General features: G+C 42.3%; 1 protein-coding gene across 1 annotated transcript in view; it reads left to right on the top strand.

The window, feature by feature from the left end:
* Positions 1-26,472, top strand: part of SNAP91 (synaptosome associated protein 91) — a 139,776-nt gene that overhangs the window by 27,583 nt on the left and 85,721 nt on the right. Inside the window, exons 3-5 of the mRNA XM_053287136.1 lie at positions 14,639-14,781; positions 18,404-18,479; positions 21,485-21,587. Of these exons, the coding sequence (XP_053143111.1) occupies positions 14,639-14,781; positions 18,404-18,479; positions 21,485-21,587 (322 nt within the window). The remainder of the gene's footprint in view (positions 1-14,638; positions 14,782-18,403; positions 18,480-21,484; positions 21,588-26,472) is intronic.

The raw sequence follows: 26,472 nt of genomic DNA, 5'->3' as shown, positions 1-26,472 counted from the left end.
AGCTCATAGGCTCTTCTGACTACATTCAAATATTGCCATGAGTGAGAAAAGATACTCCTTGTTGCAAGGTGGTTTTTAAAACTTGGTCTGTAAATTAGTTGCTGTAAAACTAGTTGCTTGGTTAAGTACCTAGAAACTGGGCAGCACTTCTTCTAAGACAACATTGTTTTTATTCTAAAACCTTCAGGTGAAAGTCTCCATCTTAGAAGTGGTGTATATTCTCTCCTTCTCCCCTCAGCAAGAGAAAATGCCTCTTAAGATGTTATTTCCTGCAACACAAACTCATCATCTAAAATTAAACTATGCTTTTCTTTAAACTAAATTAGCATTTGAATAAAATCAAAACTTTTATCAACTATGATTAAGTCTTTTTTACAAGCTTGACCATTGCATAATGGCTCATAATGTGGCTAAATTCTCAAAATTGAAATGGTTTGATTCCATGCTTTTGTATGAAATAGAATCCAGATTGTTAGTTATGACTAAGCACCCTTGAAATTGATAAGTCATGACTAACAGAAGTCCTGTTAATTTTAATGAGACTCTCCCTAACTTAGTTTGAATCTTACCCATGGCTTTCACCTTTAGTAATTTGGATAATTTCCACTAGCAATTCTGTAGTATGGGTTGGTTCTTGGGGCCAAACTAAGTATTCAGGCAGAGGGCTCACACACTTTGGCTGGCCTTGGTGGATCCCCCCAAATGTGCAGTAGCCTAGATAATACTCTTCCCTCAACAGTAGGGGTGTGTGTGGTCCCTTACCTTGTACCATGTCTGAAAACACGTGTTCATGGTTTCCTTCTCCAGCTTGGAAGGTTGATGAGGGTTTTAGTGTGATTTGAAAAAGAGACTGTTGTCGTTGTAACTCAGAGCTGGAAGATTTGCTCATGCACTTGCTGGGTGCTTTCAGTGGCCACATAGTTCTTTCTCCTCTTTCTTTGGCATACCACTTTGCTTTGTATTTGAACCTGACGGGTGCTCCAAGTTTAGGGTGCCTCTGCCACCTCTTTGTGCTCCAAACTCAGGGGGCCTTTGGGACACCCCTCTGCCTCCCTCCTCCAACTCTGAACTAGCAGGGAGAAGCAGAGGCATGTCAGTAGGTGTAGAGGCAAGCTCACATATCTCCACCTCTGTCTCCCAGCATGGAAGCAGATACTTGTTTTGGTACTGCACACAGAGCAAATCTCCCCTAAGTATGGGGAGATTACAATCTCTCCCATCCCCACCTACTAACCCCACAGCTCTAGAACTGGAATAAAACCTTGGGCTTGCCATGACCAACAAAGGTTGGCATGCATAGTGAGTGAAATGGGAGTCCTGTGTTCTGGGTCAGTGGTATTTAAACAAACACACTAGCCCATAGGTAGGTCATTTTGGTTCTCCAGCAGCTGGTAAACAACATCTCCCGTAATCTGCAGCTGCAGTGTATTGTGACTGGGGATAATGATGATGATAAAAAATAAAAAGAATCAACTTTATTTGTTAGCCTCTCCATAGCAAATTGGGCAGCACATAACACATGAAATCACCACTAATAATAATAATAATAATAATAATAATACAAAACTGCCTAGAGTCTTCAGTAGTGGATGGTATACAAATATGTTAAATACAAAACAACTTGAACACTTCATAAGAATCAGTTTTTAAAATCAAAATTTAAAAGGCCTATGTGAACAAAAAGGTTTTTACTTGGTGTCTAAACGAACAAAGTGATGAAGCCAAGCATATCTCACTGGGAGACTATTCCATAAACAGAGTGCAACCACCAAAAATGGAACATAGGAAGCTGCCATATACTGAGTCAGACCATTGGTCTATCTAGCTCAGTATTGTCTTCAGACTGGCAGCAGCTTCTCCAAGGTTGCAGGCAGGACTCTCTCTCAGCCCTATCTTGGAGAAGCCAGGGAGGGAACTTTGAGACCTTCTGCTCTTCCCAGAGCGGCTCCATCCCCTGAGGAGAATATCTTTCAGTGCTCACACTTCTAGTCTCCCTTTCATATGCAACCAGGGCGGACCCTGCTTAGCTAAGGGGACAAGTCATGCTTGCTACCACAAGATCAGCTCTCCTCTCCAGTAGCCAGCCACCTCACCTTGTTTGGCCGGGGCAATCTGAGCATAGTACAGGGCACTCTGAGCAGGGCCTCTGAAGAAGATCTTAAAGCCAGAGTCGAAAGATAGATGGGGCAATGATGAGAGTTGTAGTTGGGCAATGATGAGAGTTGTAGTTAAGCAACGGCTGGAGAGCCAAGTTTGCCAACCCCTGCACTAGCCTGTAAAGTGTGGATGGGGTTGCTTCTTACCAAAAAGCAGTGGGAGCAGGCAGCAAAACCTGATTTACATTGCTGTGCGTCACAGCTTTGATCTCCAAAAGGGGTGTTTAAATTATGAAAAACATCCCATCCCCACACACCTGTCCCACTCTGTGCTCTGTGTATTCTCCCCCAAAAGTATGTGGGTTAATCTGTTAGTCTTATTACCCTTATACTGAAATGTAACTTAACAAAACTGAAATATTTCAAGTAGATGTCCCCATAAATTATCGTTCTTAAAACTTGCATTAGTAGCTCCAATGAAATACTGTAAAAGAACAGGATGGCATATAAATGTTTGAAAATGCACAGGCATAGCACAGGGCTAACTGGTCTACTGTTCTTTACTAAGAAGACTCTGCTTTGTTTTATCTGAGGAGAGAGTAAGTACGTGAAAGCTGACGTCAGAATTGGAGTGAAGCTATGGGTCTCATCTGCATTTCTGCAGATCTACTTTTGTGAGGCTAAAGCCAAGTAGTTTGCATAGTTGGTGCCTGTGGATAAGCTTCTTTACTAAATCCAACCTAGCGGAAGACTATAGAAAGAATAAATATCACCAAAATTCCAAGCATTGGTGAAAATATGCCCCCCCCCCCCGCTAAATGCTTCTTCGACATGCACTGCAGAAGATTGAAAAAGGGCGAAGAAGATGGCTGTATATTGAGCAGCACTCTGTAGAGGTCAGCTGAGGTAAATCAAAGCTATGCTTCAGCATTTAAAACTTTTAGATGCTCTGGCAGCTACTAGCTGCATAGAGGCTTGAAAATTCCCATGTTGCCTGTTTTTAGACTTCTTCTCTAGCTGAGCGAGATGAAGAGGAGAGGAAATGAGGACAGTGTATGTATCGGATATTTGAGCACAGCAACGCACATTAGACTCATTCCAACAACTGTTTTGTTGTTTACCGCTTGCTAGAATGAGTTGGGACAGAAATGCTTAGACTCGTGAAAGAGTCCTCGGAGAAATTGCACTTATCTCTGCTTACTGGTTCATCTGGCTAAGGACTGTTCAGGCCTCTGTGTTGGTAAACAGTCAAATTTGCAACTCTGGCTCCTGGGCCTGAGCAAGACTGAGCAAACATGTTTGCAGGGACAAGTATTTGGTGCCTGGAGGAAGTTGGTCTTCCTTTGGGTCAAACAGCAAAATCACGCAAATTTAGCTGCTGCTCTGGGTGCAGTAACTTGAAGAGGTTGGGCACTCACCCTGAATCATTCAGTCTATTTATCGCTGCTGGATCTTTCTAGATCAGGCTAAACACAAAATTCAAGTTTAAAGTTTTATTGTTATAAGGTATAGGTCAGACAGGAAAGAATATCAAAAGGTATATACTTACTAATCAAGACGAAATTACCAGAAATACAAATAGCTGAGAAGCAAAACGGATCAGAAATTGTGAGATCGCACACTAGTTACACAGATCCAAATTATGCTGTTTTTTTGAGATTATGCTACTTTTTACTGAAATGTGACTTTTTCCTGACTCTGAAGGTGGTGGTAGATATTCTGCCTCAACCATATTTTCAAATCCCAGCTGCTGGCTATCTTGAAGAGCAAGGCTAGGAGGATGTATCTGGAGTTAAGGGGAAGAAAGATTACTGTGTTAGGGGAGGAAAAATTACTGGTTAGGGGAGGAAAAATTACTGTGAATTTGTGTTGGTAATAGAGAATTATTTTATTTTCTAAAATGCATGACATAACTCAAAGGATCTTCATGGTGACTTGCAAAACAATCCATACAGAATAATGTTTAAATCTAATGTTGAAAATACAGCATAACATGAGGTGGGCAAACTTGGCCCTTCAGCTGTTGTTGAACTTCAACTCCCATCCATAATCATTTGTGGCTGGGGATGATGGGAGTTGTAGTTCAGCAGCTAGAGGGCCAGGTTTCCTTGCCCCTGGCATAATGTATATGGATGACCTGATTCTATGAATCAATGAAAACTGGTAGTGTTTGATCACTGCGCTTAGGAGTGAAACCGTAAAGTGGTGGATGATAGTGAAGGGATGGTGGCTGGAATACGTTTGGGGTAATCAGTACATGTGTCTGTGTACTTTTTTCTTTATTTTGTATTAACAAAGGTCATGAAGGTATTAATAAAACTAATAGTTTTTTTAAATCCATCAATCAGCTTTATTTCAGTCTCAGACCAGCATAAGAGCAATAAGAACATATAGTAAGTGATGTACTAGAAGCCTAGAGGTGACACATTACAAGCATTTGTTTTGGAATCGTGATAACTATAAAAGACTATAAAAATCAGAAGTAGAAGTAAAATTTAGAGTAAAGCTATGTGTGTGCAGTACAAAAAGCAAGTCCGCAAACTAAATGACCCTTAATTGCCAAGATCTAAATGCTGTACTAAACAGTAATTAACAGTAGTGAACAGTAGTATATAATGCTAAATGGTAGTTGTTAATGGTTAAAAGTGGGTAAAGTAAAGTGTGCCGTCGAGTAGGTGTCAATTCCACAGAGCCCTGAGGTTGTCTTTGGTAGAATACAGGAGGGGTTTATGGGTACAAATGTTTAAAAGGTCATCAGGCATAAAAGATAAAAGCAAAAATGCCTTTAAAAGTTATAAGATATAAAGCATAAAAAGATATATAAAATCATACAAGGGCAACTATAGGCATAGAGTTTTGCCAATTTAAGGCAAGGTAAGAAGCCGAGAAGCTGTAGGACTGTAAAACTGTAGGAATGCAGGGCTGCCGTGAACCGCTCTGTGGCAGCAGTCCGAGAACATGCCGAAGTTAGTCCTTAAAAATGGGCGCTGGGCACGAGCTAGAGGTAATAATCCACCAGATTTTAATCGCTGCTGCCTAAAACCTGGCAACACAGGTTTTCTGGCAACACAGGTCTCCTGGCAACCGCCCAGAGACAAAAGTTTGGGCGGTATATAAATGTGATAGATAGATAGATATAGATAAAAAGAAACACAGTAAGTGATGGCGGGGTTGTTATCAGAAAGCAGTAGAGAGGTGTAAAATTGGTCCGCATGATCTGGATACTTATGTAATAACAGTAGAATGAAGGTAGAGCGAATATCCCTGTAATACAAGCACTGAAGGAGGACATGTACTGTTGTTTCTACTTGCCCAGAGTGGGATCTTCCTATGTTGTTCCTCCAGCATGGCTGAGGGGAGAACATGGCATCGCACCAGCATGAAAGCCTCCCTGTTCTTTGTTAAGTATGCAACAGGAGAGGCAGAATACTTGAGCCCTTCACTGATAAATTCAGGGCCCTGCCTATATCAGATTGACGCTCTATGTCTGCAGTGCACTGTCTGATGAGAGTTTTGGCCTGATCGTATCCCATGTTTAGAAGAGGGGAGGATAGGCCCAGGGATAGTATTTTAGTCATGGTTGACCATTTCCAGCTAGCTTGGAAGTCATCACTCAAGGTTAGGTGGGCAAGGCCAAAAGGACAGAAAGATAATCTAAGCCAATAGCTGATGATGGTAAACCAGACCCTGGCTTCCACTTCCATCATGCCTGTCTTCAGTCGTAGGGTGGTGTTAGACACATCTTAGAACTTGAAGGTCTGATCTTGGGAACTTTGATGGCACAAGCTCCAAAGCTGGAGAAGGGACCCAGCTGGGCTCTGTAGAGAGGCTGTGCTAGCGGCTTGGTCTCAAAAAAGTTTGAATAGAGATGTGTACGGAACAGGGCAGGGGAACGTTTGAAGGCGGGGTGTGTGTTGTCTTTAAGGGCGGGGGAGGGTGTGCATAGCCCTCCCTCTGCTTTCCCCCCACCAGCATTTGGTTTTTTGAAAGTCCATCAGGGTGGCAGTGTACCTCCCTGCTGCCCCATTGCCCCCTTGACCAGAAGAACCCAGAAGTACCTGATGTGCTTGTGTGCATTGGGTGTGTGCACATACGCGCCCGACACACACAGTCATGTCAGGTACTTCCAGTCAAGGGGGCAACAGGGTGGCAGTGAGGTTTGCTGCTGCCCTGATGGACTTTCAAAAAACCGAGTGCCGGCAGAGGGAGGGGTAAGTGCACCCTCGCCTGCCCTTAAAGACAGACACCCCCCCGCCCGTCTTTGAACTGATGGAACTGCCTGTCTTTTGGAGGCTCATAAAAGGCCTGCAAACTGGTTCCGTGCACATCCCTAAGTCTGAGCGTTGTGGGTATACCACGGCCACCTCTTGTCCAAAGAAACTTAAGGATGGCAGAAGTACTCCTCTGTGCATTTAAAGCAACATAGTCCCCGTGTGCCTTCCCAGTGCTGGTGGAGTGAAGGACTACCCTCAGGTATTTAAAGCAAGGAACCTGTTCAATCTTGTGCCCATCTATGGATCTTGGGCCTTTTGGCAAAGACCATAATTTTTGTTTTATGATGATTAAGTTCCAGCAGATCTTCCTTGCAATACTGTGCTAAAGCCCTCAGTGCTTGTTTAAGGCCAATGGGAGTCCTTGAGAGTATTGCTGCACCATCTGCATATAGCAGGGTGGAAACATGGACTCTTGAAAGTTTTGGGGGGTCGAAATTTAGGTTATTGAGGTAGAATTCCCCAAAGTACAATCAACTTTATTTTTTTTAAACAAACATTTAAACCAAAACTTGTCTCTGGAATTCTTATTACTATAAGGACAATCTGTTGAGGAGGCAGATTTAAAGAGAAAATGAAAGGAAAGGGATTGAGAAACGGTATTAAATTAAAATTTAAGAAGGTATTGATTACCAACTGCTTAATATGTATGGTGATTATTGTTGTGTGATAATTCATGTTTCTATTTTTCAGCGTGTTATGTTTTTTGTCCATTTAATTCTTTTTAAAATGCAATGTAAAACAACAAAGCCAGCAGTAAAAGCAAGAATATTTGCAGATAACATAAAAAGCAGCATCAGATTAAAGAATAAAATCGTGGGCAAATAGAAAGGTCTTGGCCTACCACTGAAAATTTATCAGGGTGGGCATTATATGGGCATTCCTGGGGAGAGCAATCCAGACTTGCAGTGTGTGAAGGAATGAGGCCTGAACCTCCTCTTAGTGCATTACAGATTTTTGTACTGCATATGTATTTGCTTACTCCCTATTTTCTGTGTTAAAAAACTGTGCAAGGGGCAAAAGGTCATTGCTCTTGTTCTACAGTTTGGTTTGGGGGTAAAAAGTTTTACTGTTTACATTTTGGAGGGAAGAAAGGGTTTGATTTGACTGGGTATGTTTTAAAAATGGAGGGAACTTGTTTGTGTTGATTGGTTTGTTTAGAAAAATTGTAGGTGTGGGTGGAAGGGAATAAAAGGAGGCTTGCCTTCATTTAGTTAGTTAAAGTTTAAGTTAAAGCTGAGTAGGAGTAAGACCCAGAGAAATATAACTGGAACAGTGAAGAGAGAAACAGACTGCAGGAGAAAGCTTGGCAGGGGCAGTTGGTGGCAGGGAGCTTGAAGTGACTGAACTGGAATCACTGCAGCATAGGAGAGGCAGAAACTACTAGGTGGTGGTAGTGAAGGAGACCAGCTTACTGCAGGGAAAGAGGGAGGCTCTGGGAGAAGCTATCCGTCACTTTCCTTTTGAGACTGTTGCAGAGCCTAGTTTGTATAGGCTATTGGTGGTCTTTGCTTTTGTTATGCTTTTGCTCACCCTGAATTTCTTTCCTCTTTTTACTTATTGTTACTGAATGTTTTTGGAACTAAGAAGGTTTCCTACTTAGTAAACTTTTCTGTGGCTTTTTAAAAACTTTTGATAGTGTCTGTCAATTCTTTTTCCCACCCCACACCTACTTGCCTACATTACCACCCTACCTTTTTGTAAAGCTGAGAGGCAGAGGCTCCAGTGACTGGATGGTAGAACCGGTCAAAAGAACTTTACTTGGAGGCAGCGTGTTCTGTGTGCAGAGCCCAGTAGTGATGTGCCCGGACCAGTCCAGAGGCCATTCTATAGGCCTCCGGACCGGTCCGGGGACAGGCGGTTCAGGTTTGGAAGGATAAGGGTGGGGGGGTTCCATTAAGGGCGGGGGAGGGTTTACTTACCCCTCCCGCCGCTTTCCAACTCTGGCGGCTGTATTTACTATAGCAATCTGGGTGGCAGGGTACCTCCCTGCCGCCCCTTCTCCCAATTGCTTGCAAAAGGCTTTAAAAAGCCTTTTGCGCTGTAGCAATCGGGGCGGCAGGATACCTCCCTGCCGCCCCTTTCCCCGCTTGACTGCAGCCTTTTGCAGTCAAGTGGGGAAAGGGGCGGCAGGGAGGTATCCTGCCACCCCGATTGCTATAGTAAATACAGCCGCCAGAGTTGGAAAGCGGTGGGAGGGGTAAGTAAACCCTCCCCCGCCCTTAATGGAACCTCCCACCCCAGTGCCGGACTGCAGCTCCGCGGTTCCGTGCACACCCCTAAAGCCCACTGCTACCTACCTGAGCGTTGGTAGTGAGGGCAACCAGAGAAGAGTCTCTGATGATGATGTCCCCAAATTGTTTGCTCTGTCTCTCTTTAAAGCAAGCAAAAAAGAGGGGAGAAAAATCCAACCATGACTGAGATGAAAATATATAAAAATCATATGTAGCAAACTAACAATTGAAAAAATATTTTTAACAATAGAAAATATGTATTAATATACAGTAGACCAATAGTGAGGTAGTCTCTTATTTCTTACATTGATAAGAAAATAAATAATAGAACCAAGCGGAACAATTCAAAATGCCGCACAAATGATAACATATACAATAATAATCAAAAGCATCTGAAGGAGATATTACTCAACAGGGCAAAAATGGGGCTGCTGGATAAAGTAGGCAGGGCTCTCAACTGGCTGACAAACATGGCTCAAACCACATGAAAAAGGCATCAGAAACATGACTGCCAGACAATATCGTGAATGTTGTAGTTTCAATGCCATCCGTGCAGGAGTAAAAGTTGAAAGTTACACAGATAAGTCCAGCCGAGTGTGGCCTCAGTGGAATGTGGGTAACATCAATCACAGACTGAGCGCCCACGTGCCCTTGTGGATGAATGTAGACTTCACGTGTCGTAGGGCTCTTCCGGATAAAGCCGTTTCGCGAAGACAATACTGGGAGGCTCTATTCAGTCTGAGGAATGACGCGTTGGTATTAATGATGTTAAAGGAGGCTGATGAAGCTATCTTCACGAAACTGCTTTATCCAGAAGTTCTGTTTGGTTCAATTATTTTCTTATCAGTGTAAGAAATAAGATGATACCTCATTATTGGTCTACTGTATATCAATCCATATTTTCTATTGTTAAAATATATGTTTTCAATTGTTTGCTACATATGATTTTTATATATTTTCATCTCAGTCACGGTTGGGGTTTTTTCTCCTCTCTTTTTTGCTAGGTTTCATTTCCGTGAGTGCCCTTGTTTTTGTTTTGGTTTCATCTCTTTAAAGCAAGCAAAGTGTCTGTGATAGCCCACCCATTTTGCTTACAGATGTATAGCTGAGTCCCAACACATGTACTTTTCCACACTGCGCATAATAAATCTATGGAATTCTCTGCCACGGGATGTGGTGATGGCCACTAACTTAGATGGTCTTAAAAGGGGCTTAGACAAATTCATAAGAGGATAGGTCTATCGCTAGTTTGGTGGCTATAGGCCACCTCCAGCCTTGGAGGCATGATGCCTCTGAATATCAGTTACAGGGGAGTAGCAGTAGGAGAGAGGGCTTGCCCTCAGCTCTTGCTTGTGGGCTTCCCAGAGGCATCTGGTGGGCCACTGTGTGAGACAGGATGCTGGACTAGATAGGCCTTTGGCCTGATCCAGCAGGCCTTTTCTTGGGTTCTTTCTTGTGAGGTGGAAAGTGTCTCTGGTGGGATGGCTTTGTGTGTGTTCATGAATTTACTTTTTGTCACATTCTAGTTACTTTTTATAGTTGGTGATGCTGTGATGTCAAGACCTGACAGTACACAGAGCTCCCAACTGTTTCCTCTTTGAAGTATTAATGAACGCCTTTCCCTGTTAATGCAATTGAACTAAATGAATAGATTGCAAAATAAGTACTTGCTTGATTTCTTATTTTTTGGCAGCACACATTCAGTTGGGTAAATATTGCCTTAATAGAATTGCTGACAAATGAGGGCCTGCCTAACTGATGTCAGACAACTGTGTCAAGTAGGAAGTAGTACTCTGGCCTCTTAGAGCAACTCCTCCTTCATTCTGCCTGACATAGTTAGAAATCTGCCAAACAGCAGCACTGTGGCTTCACAGAGAGGAATATTATTTGGATGTACTGATGTTGTTGTGTCAGTGTCTGTAGCATTTTAGACTTCTTGTTGCTGTATTTGTCTCTGCAAAAAGGCCTTTCTCAGAATCTGTACTTCAAAATATCACACTTAAAACTGCAAGAGATATTACACTGCTTGTTTTGAAGTGCCATTCAAGGAAATGTTAATCTCTTGTTAGGATGTCACCATGTACTGTAATAAATTCATTGGATTCTGGTTTGGTTAGAGCCCTATAGTTCATAAATACATTTATGAAGTGTTCACACAAATCTAGTGCCATGGTTAAGACGTTGGACCATACTGTGACTTAGAAACTAAACTGTCTCATACTAAAATGACAGTAGGTAGAGCACTGAAAGAGTGTGTTGACTACTTTCTTTGATTCTAATGTGAAACAGTGTTGTTGCTGATTTGCCACCCCATATTGATTGCTGTGCTTATTATGTTAATGAAGAGGACTGTAACCATGGGTGGGGAAATACAAAATCCCTTCTCTAGCTGTGAGGAATCCTAGGTAGGCTGCTCAACCACCATCCACTTTTTAATAAGAGCTGATTCCCCTTCCAAGGGGATATTCTGGAGAGTAAAGTAGAAAACCTCTCTCTACAAGAAAGGCTTGAGCACTCTTAGGCCTTTAGGAGCATGTGGTTAGAGCAGGACCCAATGAGTGACACTCCATAACAAGGATTTATTAATAACTGGATGATAAGGAAAACTACAGAGGCATCAACAATTGCTGCTTCCATTCAAGTAACATCCTTCCCCAGGAACTGCAAGAACCATGTAGTCAGCTCCAAGTACTTAAACAAAAAAAGTTTTGCCCTTTGCCCCCTAAAGTTTAGTGGTGGCAGCTGGCTGCAGGGAGGGTGGGGGTGAGGAAGTGAGAGTGCTCCTCTCTCCTCCCCAGTGCCTGACTGAACACATGGGCTCTGCTATCCATAGCTCTGGGAGGAGAGGGAACTGGGGGCCTGTGTCTCACAGTCAGGCAGCCCATCCATGCAGCTGGCTACACCTTTCTAGACAACTGATCTCCAGCCTCTAGAAGCAGCATCCTGCCGGAGACGTCCAAAGGGGGTGGGTACCTCGCTGCCGGTCAAAAAGAGAGGCAGCCGGAGGACTGGATCCGTTCTGTGGAAGGGTGAGAAAAGCAGGGGGAGGGAGGGGGAAAGAGCGAACATCCGGGGTTAATGGGGCTGGATTTGCCCCTATTGTAGGCGGTGGGGAGGGGTACATGAAGGAAGGCTGCTCCATTGGTCACCAAATCACCCTTAAGCCCGCTGCAATGTTTCCTAAGTCCACCCGTGCAAACTGCTCCAGGATATAATGCAATCCTTCTTGAATAGCTATTGAGAAGCATCGGTTGTACACTTCAGTCCTCTGATGCTATCCCATGATACAACTCTATGACCTGGCAAAGACCCCAAGTTTTCAACATAGCGCCCAAACTGGAGAACTGAGATGTTACCGAATCAGTATATGCAAAACAAGGGGCACTTTGGAGTTGTGGCATCAGGAGTAAAAAGGGATATCACTAACCTTCTATGGAAGCGCGGAGGGACATCCTCTTATCATCAGTGGGATTGTCCTGCGGTGGGATAAGGGACGTGTTGCAGATAAGGGACGTGTTGCATTTTAAATTGCAGGTGAGCCCTTAGAACAGATCTGGCAACTCTGCCTAGGAGATGGTCAAATGGGGGCAGGGAAGGCAAGGTTTAAAAGTAATTGAGGTTGGCAGAAGAGAAGTGTGGAAAGGTGTGTAAGTGCACTTTGACAATCCACTCTCGCAGCAGAAGGTGGCTTATGTTCTGAGAGTGAATAACAACAGATTTTATGTTTTGATCTTGCTGCCCAGTTACCCTAAGAAAGGAAAAAGTGCTCACAAGGATCCTTCTTAAAATGGCCACCAAATGCTCTCCTTAGGATCAAGATATTATCCTCGAATAATTCACCTGGTTGGGAGGAGCCTCCTGTCACTTTAATTAATCCCGTGTCTACAAGGACAGAAGTTGAAAGGGAAGGGGAAATGGAAGCATAAAGAAGTAGGTGAGTTGGATGGGTGACATTACCTAGAGCTGTTGAGTGGAAGACAGGCGGGAAAAGCTGGGTCGGTGTCTGCTATCCTTAGCAATCTGGACTATGGATAGCAGAGCCCATGTGTACAGTCAGCACTGGGGAGGAGGGAGGAGCTCATTGCTGCCCAGCCCACATAGCGTCAGTGGGCTTTTCACAAGGTAAAAAATGGGCACTCTCCCTTCCTCACCCCTCACCCTCCTTGCAGCCAGCTGCCACCGCTGAACTTTAGAGAGCAAAGGGGGAAACTTTCCCCTCGCCCGGTCACCCCTCCCCTCAGCTGCAGCCGCTGCCGCAGCTTCTTTCTTTCTTCTTCTTCAGATAAAAGGTGGGAAAGCTCCTCTTGCCCCTCCCCTCAGCTACAGCCGCTCTTCAAATTTTGCCGCCGTAGGCAGATGACTCTTCTGCCTATGCCTTAATCTGCATTTGCCAGCCCCTGCCCCTCACCACCACCACCACCACCACACTCTCTATCCTGTCTTGCATGTTGGCAGCAAAGATAGGACTGGGAATTCTCAGGTTTTTCAATTGAAGTGTAGTTCTGCAGCAAGTACACAAGAGGGGGGAAATCTTGGGAGTGCCTAAAGACTGTAGGAATAATAATTTGTATTTATTTTGGATACAGATGCTTAGTTTTGTTTTGTTTATACAGATTAATGTCGTTCTAGCACAATGAGAGAAGCTGGACATAGAAAAGTTTGTGAAGTTGTGATGCTCAGATGTTGCGCAACTGCAGGGCACATACAGAATTGTGCAATCTATTGCAGCAAAAAGTTTTCAAAGCAGTTTACATTAATAAAAAGAAAAAAACTACATTAGCAGAGTTGCTGATGGGGCTATAAAGCTGAGCTCTCTAGCTCAGGCTCGTAAATATCTACTCTTCTGCTAGTCTCTAGCACATAATATCAAACTAGTCAGAAAGGCTTTTGGAAATGGGAAGAACATTGGTTTCCTACTTTATGTTCTTTAAGGTGTTCTGTATTCACTAAGTGACTGACCTGAGCAGATGGGCTAATATCTTCTACTTACTTGAAAGCTGTTCTATTCTATTATGAGAATGAAGGATGTGTAAACTGATCATTGTAACTGCTGGTTTTATAGAATATACATACTGATTTATGTTTAGAAGCAACATGGTCCTAATGTGTAATCCTGGTCCCATGTATGTCTCCTAAGATTGAGTGTGTACAATCCTGCCCCCGCTTCAGATGCTAGGGGAGAAAAGACTCTACTTCCAATTCTAGTTTGGAACAAACCAAGACTTGCTGTGACATTTGAATGCAGTGCATCTTGGCTTGTTCCAGAGTTTGTAAACAAGCTATGCTCCTAACTTGACTGCAGTGCAGACTGTTTGGAACAAATCAGGATTCATCAAGTTAGAGTGACTGACAAATTCTGCACGGCAAATTCACACGGCAAATTCTGGCTTCGGGGTGGGGTGGGGGTGATGATGTGATGGGAATGCATTTGTCTGAGGCTAGGAGATGTTACACTGTGCCAGGATTAAATCATGGTTCTCTGTAACATCTGAAACTGGCCAAGGTTTTTATGAACATCCTTTGCACAACTGTAGTAACTGGATTTATTTTGACTACAACTATGACTATGAATATGTACATACTGCTTTTCAACAAAAGTTACTGAAGTGGTTTACATTTAAAAAAATTTTTTTTATAAATTATATAAAAAATTATTTTATAAATTCCCATATACTATTATGACATTTGCAAATTAAAATATTCCTTTTGTTATCTGCATTGCTGTCATTTACTGCTGTATATGTTGAATATTCCTTCCCTTTTCCTGTCATACTTAACCTAATCCAAACAGCATTTCATGTAAACTTGACTTAAAAACAAAATCTGTATTTTAGTTAGAGCCGATCTTGGATATTAAATATAACCACTACGTGAATGTGGTGATCCATTTGTATCTACAGTAGTGTTGGGATAAAAAATAAAATTGTTCTAAAGGCCAAGTATAATAGTGATATTGGTCATTAAGTTATAGTGGCTGCAATGTTAGGCTCTTCAAACATGTTCTCTGTTTTTCTGTAACGAATATCCCTCCCAATAGATCTGATCCAGGCCACGAACGAGACAAATGTCAACATTCCTCAAATGGCTGATACGCTCTTTGAGCGAGCAACAAACAGTAGTTGGGTGGTTGTATTCAAAGCCTTAGTAACAACACATCATCTAATGGTTCATGGCAACGAGGTAAGTGTGGACTGCAGTATTCTCGGAGCAGACCAACCTTCAACTACTAGAAAAGTAGCTTTAATCTGAAAATGGCTTTCCTTATGTAATGAATGAAATAGTCATTTTTTCCTTGCAAAAATAGACTTTTTTCCTTGGTTTCTGGAGGACATTCTAACTTCTTGGGATAGTGTCTTTCCTTGGATCAAGATGCAGGGTTAAGTTCTTGCACAGGCTTCCCTGCCTTCCCAGAGCAACCCTACTGGGGAGAAGAGAAGTGAGATCTCTGTTCAGCTCCTTGTAGCTATTCATTTTGAAGTAGCTCACCTTTTGTGTTTTGTCTTCCCCTTCTACAAGACCTGTCTGTGTTGCTTCTGCCTGGCACATTCTAGTTGGCATTGGCAATAGGACCCTTTTATGTTCAGGAGGCAGGATTGCAATTACCTTGCTGCGTCTCCAGCTTCACTTCTTTTCTAAGGTTAGGTTGGTAGAGTGAAAGCCCAGCCAGCCCTCAAGGCACTTTCTAATGAAGGCTTAAGCCAGTGATGTCAGCAACACTAGCTTCTGGCAACGTTTCCTCTTCACTGACCCACAAAGCAACTGCCTAACATTGAAAGGTCTGTCATGAGGGGCTAAGTATTCCAGAGTTCCCAGGCATTCCCTTCACCTTCTCAGATCTCAGTAGCAATAGGGTCCACCTGAGGTCCTCTGATGGGAGGAATCTCTAGTGGTCAAAGAAGTGCTGGGAATGTTCTCCAAGTGTAGGGCCTTCCATCATAGCCAGTTCTGATTCAGGCCTATACATAAGAGATTGCATAAGGAATGGAAAATATGGTACAAGTGCTATAGCCACTCCCTACTAAATTGAGAGTGTTTGGTTCTCAAAAAAAGAAAAGAAAAAGAAAAAAAGAATGTGAGCGTTATCCTGGGTCTCTAGTGACTAAACAAACGTCACAAATGTAAACACTTCAGGATGGACACATTGAGATCAATAAAACTACTTTCTGACCCTCATTGATGCCTTAGAGAAAGATCTCCGCTTCTTATACAGCCACCTGTCCTTCCAATAGAGAGCATTGCCACCCATGTAACCTTGCACTGATGCTCAGAGTATTCACCAGTATCCTTGGTAGCATATCTGAACCTGTAGCTATATCTTAATGACGTTCTCATACATACCCTGTCCAAGAAGCAAGGGCAGAAGAACATTCTCAACAGGCTTTTGAGACAAGGGATTTGTTGTTAACTTGGATAGATTCTGACACGATGCGTGGAAAACTTGAAAGTGACTTTCGTCATAATGCAGCACAAGATTATTTATTATTAACAATATGTATATATCACTCACTATTGAACAAAAAAGCATTCTCAAAGCAGTTTACATAGAAAGTGGAAAGAGAAAGTGTTCCTTGTCCTGAAAGGAACAAAAAGAAACCTAAAAGGAACAAGGGAGACACCAGCAACAACCATTGTAGGAACACAATACTGGGATGATGAGAAACGGTTAATCTCTCCCTGCTTAAATATAAGAGCCACTGCTTTAAAGGTACCTCTTTGTCCAGTTAGTAGACATTAATCAGCAAACTAGTGGGTTAGAGACTAACTTCTCACTAATCTTTCTGATCTGCCACTTTGGTGTTACATCTACATATAGACAAAATGTTAGTTGTATATCAGGCTTTGGAGTTCAGAATATTTTGTTCAACCCTGGCCTGTGTATTTTCCACAAGGACAAAGGGGTGCTTGGAGCTCACCCCATTTATATTATATACAAGGTGCAGAAGGTACTTTTGCTGAAGCTGGTTTGCTAACAGGAGGGAACTGGCCCAAGCTGGACAAATGGAGGGGCTCTTTATTTCTACTTGAATAGGGCAGTGGTATTGGGATATAAACAAGGCCTCATATTCCCATTCATGACCATTTCCTAGCTAAAAATCTGCCAACCATTTCCAGATGGCTCATGGATTGTAATATTCTGGCCTATGAATGTCTGAGAGAACTGCTTCCTGCAGAGATTATGTGGGCAGCAGCCACCTCTGCATTGCTTTGATGAAGATATCCCCTTAAGGAGACTTGCAGAGCTGCAATATGGGTGTTTGTCTATATGTTTGCCAAACACTATAATAGCTATGTATTTTCCTTTGCTGATGCTATCTTTGGAAAGAGTGTTGCAAAGGATATTGGTGCCATATAACTCCTAGTGAATCTAACAAGCCATCCTGGAGTGGCACTGCTTTCGTATTATGTTGAAGTATTTAGTATGCACTCTGGGAGCCAGGGGACAAAAGGAAATTTCTTTATCATGAATTCTTGGGGTTTTTTCATGTTTAGTTAAAGGGATTTTTCATTGTCGTTAAGGGGATTCCTCTTATTTTTTTCCAGTTTGCACTGGGATGTCTGGAAAGCCGCTTTCCTTTAAGTTAATACAAGAGGTTGATGTTGCTGCTTATCCAAAAGGAGGCACTATACTGAAGGTTTTAGAATGCTCTCTGGAAACCATATAAACCAGGGATTCATGGAATGAAATGCCCTTATCAGGAGATCTAGTATATGACAACTGTCTGGGTGTCTCTCTCCCTGACATGGCTGGGTCTCAGTACCTTTACCCAAGCACTTTTCCAGAATAAGTTTATAGTGCTAATAATATACAAGGAACGAATTAAAGGGAACCAGAATTCCAAAGAAATCCTGTCTCTGCAAGACCAAATCGTAAGGACCATATGTGATTATCCTTTATTTTGATATTTAAATAAATTTAATTCCTTGCCTATATCTATAGAAGAAGAAGATGAAGATGATGATCTTGGTACAATGTGCATTTTATGCAAACCATGTTTTCCTATGCTGTGTTGTACTCCAGTACATGCTAACTTAAACTTTCTGGACGTTATGTGTGTTTGACTATGGATGCCAAACTTTAACTCTGCTCTAATTTCCCTTGCCTATATAGCTACTTACATTTTGTTGTGGATTACTTTCATATTATTTTGCAGTTGAGCCAGTACTTTTCTGGGTCAGTGGTGGGCTAGTTAGGTTGGGTAGTACCAACAGTTGCCTGCACAGTGTTGGCAAAATGTAAGGTTATATCCACATTATTAGTGGTATATGGACTGTGTCACAGATATTTATGGTAAAGGTGTAAATAACCTTTCCCTATGCCAGTGTTGCTCAAGGTGACATATTTTAGTCTGTCTTTGAAGGATGCTTTCATAATGCAAACAAAAATTATTTTCTGTGCAGTCCATATGTAAAATGCTATATTTTACTGTTTTATAGGTTAGAATTCACACTGGGGGAAAATATAGAGTGGGGAGGAGGGATGCCAACTTCTGGGGCATTTTAAAATCTGCTTTTAAATTTGTATTGTTAAAACACAAAACATGGATGGTCTGAATATGTTGCCTTAAAAAACAACCATGGAAGAATGCAATACAAATCCTGGTTTTATGAATTGGGCCATCTGCACTCCAGGGAGAATTATTCAAATTGGCAAGAGCTGTGTAAGCCATGGCATTTAATTACATAATTCAATTTCTTGTGGTCTTTCACTTAAAGGAAACTTGCTTGTGGGTCAGTCATGAAATAGCAATTCAATTATGTTGAAGAACTAATAGAACTAATCTTACACTGTTCCTCCCCACAGAGGTTTATTCAGTATTTGGCATCTAGAAACACACTATTCAATCTCAGCAATTTTTTGGACAAAAGTGGATCACATGGTAAGAACCATTTTTGAATAAAGTTCTAGTCTCTGTGCAAAGTGTTCTACTTGGACAGAAACATGATTTTGATTCTCCTTTGGATTATGGTGTTACCACCTGGATCAAGGCATTTATTAAAGATTTATACAATACTGCCCAAACCTATTCCCTAATGGTTTGCATTTCTGTGTGTTTTTCCAAATATACACTCCACGTAGTCTTTACAAGGTGAACTGCTTATCTCGTTGCCATCCTTTTTATTTCAAAAAAGATGCTCTAAAAATAGGCAGATACTTGGAAAATGAAGCCATTTTAAATACTGTACTATATTTACCTGAATCCAGGTAAATTCCCCCCAAGTGCTTTGATGTTAGAAACTGGGAGGGGGGTCTCTTCCTTTCTGGTAAATAGAGATACAACCTATATTTAACCTGTATTTTAAAAGCGAGGGGTCTTCTATTAGGGTAAACATAAAGTTGAGGTAGTATCAATAATTCTTTAGGGACTGGTTCTGACAATATGCCTGACTGGCCACCCAGTCACATGAGGAGGAGTATGTGTGCTCTCTTCCCCTCCCCTGGCCCAGCGTATAGTTTAGTCCCTGGATTGTCACAAGGGAGGAAGTTGATCCAAACTGCCCTTAATTGCACAGTTAAAATACTACAGTTACTTCAGATAGGTCTCACCTCCCATGTGACCCAGGCCCAGAATAGCTCACTGGGGGCGGGGGAGGCATGCTGCACATGTTCCTTCTTGCAAAACTGGGCAGATGGTATCACTGCATTTGAACTAGCCACAAGAGGGCTGAAGATAAGTTTGAAGAATAGATGAACTCTTGATGAAATGTGGCCTATACAGTTTGTGTTGTTTGATTCCTTCAGCTTTAAGGTGGGGCTAAAGTTTTGATTTAAAACTTTAAAAAGTTTTGATTTAAAACTTTAAAACGTCACCAGAGCCCCTGGTGGCGCAGTGGTAAAAACACTGCCGCCCTGTAACCAGAAGGTTACAAGTTCGATCCTGACCAGGGGCTCAAGGTTGACTCAGCCTTCCATCCTTCCGAGGTTGGTAAAATGAGTACCCAGAATGTTGGGGGCAATATGCTAAAATCATTGTAAACCGCTTAGAGAGCTCCGGCTATAGAGCGGTATATAAATGTAAGTGCTATTGCTAAGTGCTATATTTAAGACCATAGGTTTTAGTAGGTAGGCTAATATATTTGTCACGTGGTGAACTTGAGATCCAAGGATATGCATATTTGATGCTATTCTGCTTCTGGTGTGTGATAATGTAATAGGAATGAAAAAATATTAAAGAGAAATATTAGTTTCTGCTAACAATGAGTGGCAGTCCTTGCTTTGTGGCTTGTGATAGATCTTGCATCAAAATCCTCAAAGCCAACTATATTGGATTTTGCTACTTCAAATTTAATCGAAGGCCAGCTGATCATCTGCTGTTCCCCTAGTTAATGGGCAGCCTTGATTGTGTGTGTGTTAATTCCTGCATGGTAGTGTTCTGAAGCCTTCCACCACACATGTGATTGGGATGAAATGACTGCTGCCTCTTTACAGAAGTTCCTTTTTACATAACAGAAAGGAAAAAAGAAATGGGAAAGGGAGATAATGTTCTAAACTACAGTAATGTCCTGAAAATTTCATTATTGTAACCCGCCCCCCAAGGCGTTAGAATAAAAGGACTATACATTTTCAGCATTTAAACACTGACTTCGCACAACTAAAAATACACTATTTTTAGGCTTCTCTCATTTTCTTGAATTATTTGCGGCAACTTCCCAGTCTAACCGTACTTCATGAACACATAATTGTCTTGTATCTTGTAAATTTCTCGTAGGAACCATAGAAGCGGAGCACTTGGCCATGGTCTTCAGTCAGGTGTCGCTGTACACAAAATATGAAAGTAAAGCAAGATCTCCCCACCCACCCACCGCGCGTGCGCGCGCGCACACACACACACACACACACACACTCAGTCTGACTTATTTTCTTAGTTTCTCTTGTCTAAAACTTTCTGAATAATTTGGTAAAAAATCTCAGGCTTTTTCAAACCAGAGTGCAAAAAACCAAAAAAAGTCAAGGTTTTACAGTAAACCTTTTGAGGTACCAGGGTATTACTTACATTAGAGGTTCAAAAATTCTTGAAATTTCTAATTGTGAAATAGCAGCTGGAAAAAACTTTTCCAGATAGCAGTACCACATTCCAAGTGCAAGATGCCTAGGAAATTTTCTGCCTTGTTGGAAACTCAGTCTCTAGCAAGCTGCCTCAGCATTTTGATTTGCCTCTCCCTTCCCCCGCATCCTTATATTAATATTGCACAATTTTGTAAAACATGTAAGCAGTTTTTCACACTACAAAACAGCAATCCAGGCAGCATCTCTTTAGATCTTTTTTCAGGATATCCCCATAAATCACTTGATCCAATTGACATTCAATATGTCAAATTTGGCTTCAGTCCAAGTACTTCCACCTTTTTTGTGGCTTGGGCTCCCTATAACAGTTTGGTATAATTACCTTGCTGCATCTGCAGTCTGTTAATCACATAACTTGAAAATAATGGCAAAATGTAGAATGACTTGGTAATAGAATGAGCAAGATGAGTAGGACAGTAATGCAAATGAATAAGCATGATTGTGCCTATGTGGCTTATAATTGATATAACCACCTCCTATGTAACAGTGTCAGTTTAACACTAACTTAAGCATGGTGCCTAGGCATTAAAAAAAATTCCTCCCACCCACACATGTAAAAACAACATCACTCTGTTATAGATAGATATAGTAGCTTCCTATTGGAAAGGCATGTGCAGAGATACAGCAATTCTTTGCAAAGGCTTATAGTTCTAATGTATGAGAACTCTAGAGAATATTGTTGAAATCCACTAGGCTTTCATCATTAATAAACGAAAGGATCTTCTTAAATGTAACCTTGCAAGCTTTGTTAATTTAATATGTGTTTAAAAAAAAAACACAATTATCCAACAAATTCGGCTGTTTTTCCCCCCTTTTCAGGATATGATATGTCCACCTTTATCAGGCGCTACAGTAGATACTTGAATGAAAAAGCATTTTCCTACAGACAAATGGCATTTGATTTTGCAAGAGTGAAGAAAGGGTAAGTGGCCCTTGTCTAATGCAGTTATTGCATGACTCCAGTACAATAACCTGTAGATGTAAATTATTACTAATTAATTATTATTACTGTAAATTGTAAATTATTACTATGTAAATTATTACTAACCACAGGGAGGTACCACATTTGTCTCTGTAAATAAACCTTATATCCAAGAGGAAGCATTGTTAACGAGCTTGTCGGTATGGGGACAAGGGCTTACTGATGGCCTCCATTGGCACTGTAACAATGTACAACATCCACAGTTTTGTGACTTGGACAAGTCTTTAAAGGACTGAGGCAAGCCGGAGGCAGTGAGGAAGATTTGGAGGGGCTAGCTGAGAGGTCAAGGACTCATCTGAATCTCTGTGGCTTGAGCTGGGAGACTTGCTGAGCTGGCCATGCCTCCTCGCTTTGGCCTGAACCAGCAGAGAAGACTGGCTGCTGGAATTCCTTCTGCCAGCTTGAGCCATGGTCCTGATTGCCCTGATGAGCTGCAGCTGCACGCAGGCCAGTTTCATCAGCCAGGCTCCAGAGTCCCTGTCAGAGGTGGGGTCTGGGGAACTGGGTTTAAAAGGACTGAGGCAAGCCAGAGGCGCATCCACCAAAGGGGGCCAGCCTTTGGTGTGGGACTGAGGTCTGAGGGGAAGTTATGCTCAAGGTCCTCCAGTTTTAGTTGTTTTTTTTTGCTTTTTAATTATTTGTGCCAGGCTGCTCACAGGGATGTGTCTGGGCTCTCTTGTTAATGGTGGAGCAGGGGGTGCGCTCGATGGGACTGAGGCAGCTATTTCAGTAGTGGTGGTGAATAGAGGACTGGGCAGGAAAGGGAGTCCAGTAATTACTGTTTTTCCTTCTGGCTGCCTTGTCAGCTCTTAGGTGTCAGGGAGTATTTCCAACTACCCACTGAATACTAGGTTGGTTCAAAATAAGATGGAAATAATCCATAAGTTTATTGTAGATGAAGGAGTCATCCTGGCTTGTATAACTGAGACCTGATTGAGGGAACCTAGTGATCCTGTGTGGGCCAAGCTTCTTCCCCCTGGGTACTCGGTTGCTTAGCATGTTGGGGAAAATGGGTGAGGGGTTGGCGTGGCTGTGGTCCATAAGAATAACATCTTCCTTAGCAGAATCCAGGTGAGAAAATTGACTTATACTGAGTGTGGGATTCAGGTTGGGGACTCAGAATAGATTGGGGATTCTATTGGTGTACCATCTACCCTGCTGCCTAACAGACTCCCTAGCTGAGCTGATGGAACTGGTTGCTGTTAGTGTTGGAGTTGCCCAGACTTTTGGTGCTGGATGGTTTCAGCATCCACTTTTGGACTGGCTTGTCTGGTACTGCTCAAGGGTTCATAGTGGTCGTGACAACTTATGGGCCTATCCCAATTAGTCCTAGGACCTACGCATGTTGTTGGTCACACACTGTATTTGGTCTTTTGCTTGGATCAGGTGGGTGTTCTGTAGGTGGGATCTTCTGTAGTTTACCTATTGTTATGGATGGACCACTTCCTGGTTAAGGTTGGTCTTTGTCACGTCTGACCCTGCAGGGGTAGTGGACCGATTAGAATGGTCCGCCCAAGACAGCTGTTGGATCCAGTAGAATTCCACAGGGCCTTGGAGGGTTTTGGAGTTGGTTCTGCTGGTGATTCTGTCAATGTCCTACCAGGGCAGTAGACACGATTGCTCCTAAATGCCCACTTGGACCTGCTTCAAAATTAGCTCTATGATATATGGAAGAGCTACAGGAGCTAAAGCGGCAAGGTTGATAACTGGGGCACAAATAGAGAACTTCTCTTGAATTCAATAAAATACAGCATAAAGCCCATTGAAAGCCTATGTTGTGGCAATAAGTGCAGCAAGGAAGCTATTTCTAGCACCCGCAGCACAGTACCTCCAGTGACTGTTGCTGGTGTCTATCTTATGTTTCATTTTAGTTTGTGAGCCTTTTGGGGACAGAGATCCATCTTATTTATTTATTTCTCTGTGTAAACTACTTTGGAAACATTTGTTGAAAAGCATTATATAAATATTGGTTTTGTTTTGCGTGTATTGTGTCTGCAAGTTCTTGTCCAGCAGAGCTGTTTCGGATTGTTAGGGGTTTAATTCAAGCTCCTTCTGTTTCTGGAAACAATATCTTAGATGTATTCAATATCTGTGATGCAGTCAAAGACTTCTTTGCAGATAAAATATCTCAAATTTGGGCTGATCTGGATTCCAGTATTTCTGCAGAGCCAGTTAGGGAGTTGTTGAGTAATCCCTCTTGTAAGAGTAGGTTGGATCAGTTTCAGTTTGTGACTTGTGAGGATGTGGACAAGTTGCTTGATGCAGTACGGCCTACCACTTGTTCTTTAGATACTTTCCAACATGACTGATTTCATCTTGCAGGGAGGTTGTTGGAGCTGGCCTAATTGATACCATTAACCTAGTTGATATCACTGAGGATGTCTCTTTGTTTAAAGGAGGCAGTGGTTACATTCAGAGGTGCATCTATGTAATTTTGGAGCCTGGACCTAAGGGCCACTGGAGCCCTCCCCGCCGCAAGCTAAGTATCCTCCCCCTATTCTTAGCCCATATATTTATTTCCTCGTTCTCCCCTCTGTCTCTAAAGCACCTGACGCAGGTCATAAACACACACTTGACCACCCGGTGCAGTGTGGCCAGCGGCAACCACACCACCCAAGACAGACTAAAGAGGATTTGGGGCCTCCAGGGCAGAGGTGTATCTAGGGAAAATAGCGCCTAGGGCAAGCACTGAAATTGCGCCCCCTGTCCAAACATCTGACACCTATCTTTCAGATACTTTTACCATAATATCAGCTCAAATATACAAGTCAATCTCGTTAATCTTTTAATATTTCAAAAACTATTTAGCAGTGGATGTAGCCAGACCAAAAAATGCTCGGAAACTACAAATTTCAGTATGCTGGGGCTCATGAAATACCCAAATACTATGTGGAGGTGTACTTGGAAAACTAAACAGAAGTGCCTGTCTAATTCTCTACTGTGCATTGTAGCATCCCTATTACATAAGTTTTAAAAATAAATGGAGAATTTGACTTTTCCCAGATACTAGGGCCTTGCAGAGGCCATTTGAGCATGCGTGGTGGCCATTGTGTTTTCAGTGGTCATTTTTTTAAAAAAAAATCATTTAAAAAAATGGCGCCCCCTTCAAGAGGTGCCCGGGGCACGTGCCCTGCCTGCCCCACCCTAGATACGCCCCTGCTCCAGGGTGTGTGGAGGCCCTGGACTTCAGGTCCGGTCCGGGGTAAGAGCTCCACTGGTTACACTCCTTCTTAAGAAGCCTGCTTTGGATCATTGGTGATCCAATCTACAACTTCCCATGATAGGGTCAAATTTTATTTTTTTAATTTTTTAATTTATTAAATTTATATACCGCCTTTCATTAAAACAATCCCAAGGCGGTTTACAGCAAAAATTTAAACACAAGATGGTAAAAAAGACACAATTAAAATATTAAGTGAAAAATATTAAACAAATCTGATTAAAAATTTAAAACAAAAGCATAAGAGCAATACAGAGTATAAAGAGCAGCAGCAGAGACTCAAATAAATGCCTGGTCAAAAAGCCAAGATTTTACACTCTTTCTAAAAGCTGTGATGGAGATCGAGGAGTGAATAGCCACTGGGAGAGCATTCCAGAGTGTCTCAAATGATTGAGAGAGTGGTGGCTGAGCAGCTCCAAGCAGTCTTGGAGGAAACAGATTATCTAAACCCATTTCATACTGGCTCTAGAGCAGGCTATGGGGTTGAGACTCCCTTGGTCATCCTGATAGATGACCTTCACCAGGGAATTGTCAGAGGGAGTATAATTCTGCTGGTTCTTTTGGCTTTCTCAGCAGGTTTCGATACCGTTGACAATAGTATCCTTCTGAATTGCCTGATGGATTTGGAGATAGGAGGCACTATTTTAAGTGGTTCAGCTCCTATGTCTTGGGTAGATTTCAGATGGTGACGCTTAGTGACACTTGTTGTTCTAAATGGGAGCTCCTGTATGGAGTCACTCAGGGTGCCATTCTATCACCAATGCTTTTTAACAACTATATGAAACCGCAGGGTGAAGTCATCAGGGGATTTGGTGTGGAATGTTATCAAAATGCTGATGACACCCAAATCTATTTCTCCTTGTCATCAATATCAGAAAATGGTGTTAGTCCCTTAAATGCCTGCCTACAGGCAGTAATGGGTTAGATAAGGGATAATAAACTGAAGCTGAATCCAAGCGAGATGGAAGTGTTCGTTTCTGGGGGTCATAATCTGCAAGATGGGATTGAACTTCCTGTTCTTCATGAGGGAACACTCGCCAAGAAAGAACAGGATTGTATCTTGGGAGTGCTTTTGGACCTGGGTTTTTCCCTTGGACCTCAGGATGAGGCTGTGGTAAGGAGCACTTTTTACCAGCTGTGATTGATTCAATAACTACCTGTTCCTTGATGAGATGACCTGAAAATAGTGGTACGCTAGTTGGTAACCTCCAGGTTGGACTACTGCAATATGCTCTATGTAGAGTAGAGCTCCTTTGTATGTAGCTTGGAAACATCATTTAGTCTAAAATAAGGCAGCCAGATTGGTCTCTGGGGTATCCCAACCACATAATGCCTGTTCTTAAACAGTTGCACTGGCTGCCGATATGTTTCTGGAAAAAGTACAAAGTGCTGGTTATTGCCTTTAAAGCCCTGAATGGCTTAGGGCTGGGTTACCTGAAAGAGCAACTTTCTCAACAAGATCCCCATCACTCATTAAGATCATCAGGAAGGGTTCATCTTTGGGTGCCACCAGTTGATCTGGCGGCGACCTGGGATTAGGCCTTCTCATCTGTTGCCCCTAGGCGGTGCTTCCCATGTACATGAGAAGATTATCTTCCTTGGGAG

This window comes from Hemicordylus capensis, chromosome 1 (assembly GCF_027244095.1).
Source record: "Hemicordylus capensis ecotype Gifberg chromosome 1, rHemCap1.1.pri, whole genome shotgun sequence".
Classification (NCBI taxonomy): Eukaryota; Metazoa; Chordata; class Lepidosauria; order Squamata; family Cordylidae; genus Hemicordylus; species Hemicordylus capensis.
Note: the sequence above shows the minus strand (reverse complement) of the source record. Positions and strands in the feature narration are given on the sequence as shown.